The sequence below is a fragment of the Mytilus californianus genome, unplaced genomic scaffold, assembly GCF_021869535.1.
Source record: "Mytilus californianus isolate M0D057914Y unplaced genomic scaffold, xbMytCali1.0.p SCAF_7, whole genome shotgun sequence".
NCBI lineage: Eukaryota > Metazoa > Mollusca > Bivalvia > Mytilida > Mytilidae > Mytilus > Mytilus californianus.
In genome coordinates this window covers 104672958-104679323 of record NW_026262723.1, presented here as the reverse complement: position 1 = coordinate 104679323, position 6366 = coordinate 104672958, and the positions used below count along the sequence as shown (strand labels likewise).

Genomic DNA, 6366 nt, shown 5'->3' with positions numbered 1-6366 from the left:
ATCCTTATGTGCTGCTTTGAAAATTTTCAATGTTATATATACTGGAAATGTTCTGCGCATTTAAAGTTATAGACAATTTGGTTAATATCCAGGCTATTATATTTATTTTTCCTATTTCGTTATCTATACGTATTGAATATAAGAAATGAGTGTTAAATGTCTAGGTTCAATGACTCTTTTGGTACGAGTGAAGCATTCAATTTTCATAAGCGTGATTATATGAATGCTTAGTAGAATATTTTTTAAGGTTAAAATTAATAGTCGCTGAGTATTTGCCTTTTTCATAACTCAGTTATCGAAATCAGGATGTTTGAGATGAAGAACTAAATTTCGTTGAAATATGAAAAAGATGTACTGTTACGTAGTTCTTATTTTTTGTGTATTTGGAATTTCGACAAGTAAATACATACAATTCCAGAATAACTACGAATACTGGTATAAATACACCTCTAATTCTACCATACATGACCTTGGGAACTTCAGAACTGATGCTAAGGTACTGTATTTTTATTTGCGTCACAATAATTTCCTTAATTTACATTATGTATTGAGTTCATTCCTCCTATTCCCACTTTTTATAAATCTGGTAAGAAAAGTTAAAATTTCATGTGGGAATAGGGGGAAACTTGTGCAAACAAAGGATTATTCTGTATAAACATTGTTTAATCAACTTTTAATTGACCAAGTGTTTTTTTGGATAGGTAATAGGTTATTTTTGTATGTGTATGAATTCTGTGTTTTTAATTAAAATAAATATGAAAGAAATGGAAACAAATATAAGTAAATTATTTTATTTCTTTTATACCACAAATTTAACAGTAGATTCAAGCAAGCATTATAATATGAAACAAACAATACAAATTAACAGCACTAAAACAAATCACACATTGTAGCACACACTGTATATAAGTCTATTAAAGTTTATTAATCTGTTCAACGTGAAGAAGGTGTGAGGCTGCATCACCAAACTGTACTGTTGTGATTTCCTGGTTGCGGTGTCTAACCTTAAGCTCTTCTTATCTGTTGTTGATTTCGACATCCTTTCGTTTTTGGGCTACTCTCTTCCCACCGGCTGCATACTGGATCATGGTCAGGGTGTTGAAAGCTTCCGCATGTTTCAGTAGTTTTATGAGTTTAAAGATGTTTGGATATGGATGCTGGACATGTTTCTTCAGCTTGCTGTGCCATCCCTCTAAATGATGTGTAATCCTCGGTCCCTGTGTTGTGTAATAGTCCCAAAGGTGACTGTTCTATTCGACCCAGTATGTTGTTACATAGTCTGTAAAGGGCTTGTAGTTGATGTTAGTATCAATCTGATCTATGTCGATTAGGGAATTAAACCACACATCTTCGACCTCAGCAGTAGGTAGAAGTGGAAGGACAGCGGTACGGCGTACTAGTTGATGAATGTTGTTGTCTTCCTTGTATGGAACCTGAATCCCTGTTTCTTGTGTTTTCTCCATATGCATTGTGAGTAGTGGGGAAAACAGCCTTTTGTGTTGATGCCAGGAAATACAGAATAGGCTGCATTTCGGATGGCGACTTCATAGTCCAGGAAGATAGTGGTAGGCTGAAGTTGTAGTTGGTGTTGGTGGCATACATCTTTGAGTAAAGTCAGGAACCTTGTGTACACTAGTTCGCTCTTGGCTGGAAGAAAACTGTGTACCAGTGGATACATTGCGCCGTCAACCATTGCGTAAAATGTGTAAAGTTGGAAGAATAGGCTCGGAATGGGTCACCTTTGGTAGTACGTGCCCAAATACAATCTATGTTGATTTCATCAACAGTTTTTGGTAAAACTGGTAGGTTCGTCTTGCGTTTGTTGTACATGGAAATCTTGCAAGATGGGAAAGTTTGTTATAATATCTATCATCAATTTATTTGTTCGGATGACAATTTTTTAAGTTTACAAATTCAATGATTTTTTAATCTAACTTCTATTTATCTGACTTATTCTTTATTTTTAAGTAATTCTTTGAAAAAGAAAAATTATTTACAAATAAACAGTGTATTAAATTATTATATTTTTAAAAATAATATTATACTTAAACAGTGTAAGAAATATGTTTTCTTTTAAAAAAGACAGGTAAATATTAGGTGAATTTTTAATTTACCTTGATTGTTATAAAAACAAATTATTTATCAAAACATCTATTGTTATTTGCATGTGGAAATAGAAGGAATAGTGATTTTTAAAAAGTGGGAATAGGAGGAAGACACCATGTATTGAGTGCAGTAAAACTTAAACTACCATATAACTCGATCTTATATCGAAGTTAATATATTGATAAAATTATGAGAAGTAAAATTATCTTATTTTGTTGATAAATTTGTATACCATAAATTGTCTTTACTCAATGAAGTTGAGTTTTTCATTTTTGTTATTGTTTTTTTTTCACACATCAATAAAGTAACGACAACCAGGAGATCAAATCTTTTTTTCCAAAGAGGCATTACAATTTCATCGTGTATCTGTTGCACTAAATGAATAACTGTCATTGGAAATTTGATGAAACCTAATGCAATTTAAAATGTGACATTGCTGTACTACTATAGGGTTGTCTAACAACATTGAAGACTGAAAAATTAGGGTGGGGGGGGGGGGGGGGGAGGGTGTTAAAGAAAAGAGAAAATTTTTGTGTTAAAATAATTTAGAGAATTATGTGAAAAAAGAAGAAAAGCGAAAACAGGGGAGCTGAAATAAATCGAAAAAAGATAAAGAATAAAAAAAGGTCTTACATAATAAAAAAAAATATACAGTAATGACAACCCCCAATTGTGAAGGTTTCAAACAGTAGGAAAAAGTGTCAATTACAAATCTTAGCAATATTCAATTGTCACCATTTATTATTAATGTTATTATTATTATCATCTAACATTTGACATTAAAGTTTATTCGAAACCAAAAACCGATCCAATTGCATATAGGAATATTTCAAATTTCATCATATTTGAAACAAGACGTAATATAAATCTGAGGAAAACAGTAGTTTATCTATGTTCAACTTTCACAAATCTATTAAGAAATTACAAAAGAAAGTAAAAAAATGCAGGAATTGCATTAACTGCAAAAGATGGAACTGGGTGCGTCGGAAAGGTAAGCCTCAACTGTTATACATGAGTTTACCATGGGTATTTAAAAAATGCACAGAGAAAACAAACTGAACCATTCTTGTACAAACAGAGAACAAAATAGTCTCAGTGCATGTATATGTTGTGTATGAAGGCATACAAAATTTGCTATTTTTTACAGATAAGTTTCACGACCATTAATGTTACAGAAGAGGTTCAAGAAATCTTACTGAAGGTCAATTCGTTTTTTGTTGTTTCAGAGGCACACAAAGAAAAGGGTGGGTATACATTGAGTATATAGCTGGTCTTGTAATTCTGATTTATCCTCATCGAGTTTTTATTATTTCCGATTTACTTCTAAAAGAAATGTATACATTTAAGAAATATACAATTCACACTATAAAATAATGCAGATATTGTCCATTAGAATTTCTTCCGGTAAATGTTTTTGAATTCTTAACTTATATGTCCACTAAATGACTCGTTATTACAGGTTTGTTCTTCCATTTAGCGAATTCCACAAATAAACAATAACGAATTAATAAAAGGTAATTGAATTCATAAATAATTACAAATCAAATCGAAATTCGAAGTATGAGTTTAAGTCCTACAATGTAGATATGCTTCCAAACGTATCCTAACATTGCTTTACATTATAGGGCTGAGATTAAACTTTTGTGTATCCTTTTCATATATAATTAAATACAACTCAATGGCCAGATACGAAACAATTGACTTCACTGTTTGAACTATTGCAAATAACATGTAAAACTGAGAAAATAATACAGGATAAACAAACATTAGGTCGTGTTTAATAAAGTATCATTCTACAGATAATTTCACAAATAAATTAAAAAAAACCCCAACTATTCCAAGTAGCTTTTTAGCTTTCGTTGTCATTAAAAGCAACCAAATTTTCCTGTGACGAGTGAAGTAAACACTTTTGTTTTATTGACAGGTGCTGGAAGTGACAATTTAGATTTCACAAATTGGTAAGATTTTAAATGCTATATTTATGTTCGACTTTTGAGCGTTCCTGATGAAGGTAAATCCAGAAAAGCGCTTCGGACGCATGAAATTATTTAACGTGTTGTATTCATTTTTACAGCGTATGACCGTGAGGACATTCCAGTGTTATGTTGCCGCAGACATTTCTACCATCGTGACTTGCGTTTTTGACTGATAACCGAATGTATTTCGTATAATTACGCGGATATTATCGAGTGCAAAATAACATTCCTTATCGCTTGTTATATATTAACGTCATCAATAAATATTCATGAAAATAATTTTTAAGAACATAGATAAATGATATGAACATAACGTGAGGGTACCCAAATTGCACCTATTTTAACAGTTTGTTTACCTACGTTTTTTTATGATCCAGACAAAAGTTTCCATTCTGTGTTTATTTTGTAGACGTATCCTTATTTACTATATAGTTACACTAATTTAATTTGAATCCATATTGAATCATAGAAAAATGGGTTTGAACCGACCTCCAAACGATCCATGATTCTGTAATGAGGAGTACCCAAATTGCATCCATGTTTAAATTCACATCCTTAAAAATCGAATAACAGATGTTTTGTTTTATTTCTTCAAATATTTTTTGAAAAATGGACATTATTCCATGCTTTCTATTCATTTTTTAAGAAATAGATGCTTGTAACATGTTTAATTTGCTATTTTTTAAAAGATGACATTTTGAGAACGTTGCATGGCGACGTTTTTGTAGATTTACTTTTTCCATGGAATGCTTCATCTGTTGATATATACTGTGAACGTTTTGTGTATATTTAAATATATTTACCTATGTTGAAAGACGTGTATAATGTCAAATCATAAAAATACAAATTGTTTAGTCTCAAAGAAAACTTGTAAGATTTCCGCAGCTATTTTTGTTGAATAGGTGCAATTTGGGTACTCGGTGCAATTTGGGTACCGTGACGTTAGATAAATGAAAATTTCTGCTCGTGAGAAATATATATATATCAATATAACAAATCAAGAATACCGAAAAGGAGAAGGTCCGGTAAGGGCTTATTTTGGCCTAAAATTTTAAATACATCTGATGAAAGATTTTTTTACATTTTTTAAACACTTAAGTGTCTTCTTCAGTCGATTCAATTAGTTAATATTTTGGATTTGAACTGATTTGGTCATTAAAGACGTCTAAATTCAAGCTTAAATATGAAATTGTATCAAATATGCCACAAAACGTCACTTTTCAGATGTTTTTTGGTCTAAAATGGAAGTGGCCGCATTCGTGTTCAGTCTCAACCTTTATATATGTTATGTATCATCATCAAATACAACATATATTTAAATATTAAGAGTGAACACAAGTGCAGCCACTTCCATTTTAGACAAAAACTGTCTAAAATTAGCACAAATGTTAAGATAGTGATGATTTTATTATTTTTGCATGAAATAATAATAGTAGTACCTGATGCATGTGCAGTGTAATGTCAAAAACAGCCTATCTTTATGTAACACAAGTATTCTTCTTTCCAATAGATAGCCAAAAGTTTACATTTTCAACAATTTTTTGAAATGCTATATTTTGGGGCCAAAAAGAGGTCTTACCGGGCCTACTCCTTTGTGTTAACGCATGCGGAAGAATATCTCAAGAACGTTTTGTAACAAACGCGGGAAAATATGAAGGCCTACTCAAATCCAATCTATTAGAAACACGAATTGTTACAGAAGATCGAGTGTCCACCATGCACTTGCACTGCACTATCATTAGAATAGTGGAATAGAATGATATACAAATGGATGAAAATTATATATAACTGTTATACAAATATTAATATAATATATAACAACAAACCAGAGTATACTGATAACAAATGATTATATCACTACAATATAATAGTTATAACGGTGAGGTTGAATTCCTTGTCATTTATTCATCATCCACACAGGAACTTGTCTCAGAAAAAAATGTATCTATGTTCCTTAACCTAACTTTCAGGTATAGAGATGTGATTTTTTTTTCTGAGACAAGTGCTTGTGACCATCCACCAGAACTTGCGATCATCCGATGTTCAGAATTTCAGTACTTTGATTTAACGATGAAAATGAAAATGTAGATAAATTAAAGTGTCGTCACTGAATTAGAAATAATGGAAGGCACATGAACGTGTTTTAACTACTTTTTGTAAAGATCTCAATCCATCATTTTATCACTCAATCAGTGGAATAACAAAGGGTACATCTCAAAATATCAGTATAAAAAAGCACTCAACTCTATTATATCGGTATAAACGTTAAAAAAACATACACATA

The 6366-nt window shown here is 31.3% G+C and overlaps 1 protein-coding gene across 1 annotated transcript in view; it reads left to right on the top strand.

The window, feature by feature from the left end:
* Nucleotides 1–226: 226 nt before the first annotated feature.
* Nucleotides 227–6366, top strand: part of LOC127709613 (uncharacterized) — a 32768-nt gene continuing 26628 nt past the window's right edge. The window contains exons 1-3 of the mRNA XM_052215216.1: nucleotides 227–496; nucleotides 3254–3350; nucleotides 4031–4064. Of these exons, the coding sequence (XP_052071176.1) occupies nucleotides 341–496; nucleotides 3254–3350; nucleotides 4031–4064 (287 nt within the window). The 5' untranslated portion in view covers nucleotides 227–340. The remainder of the gene's footprint in view (nucleotides 497–3253; nucleotides 3351–4030; nucleotides 4065–6366) is intronic.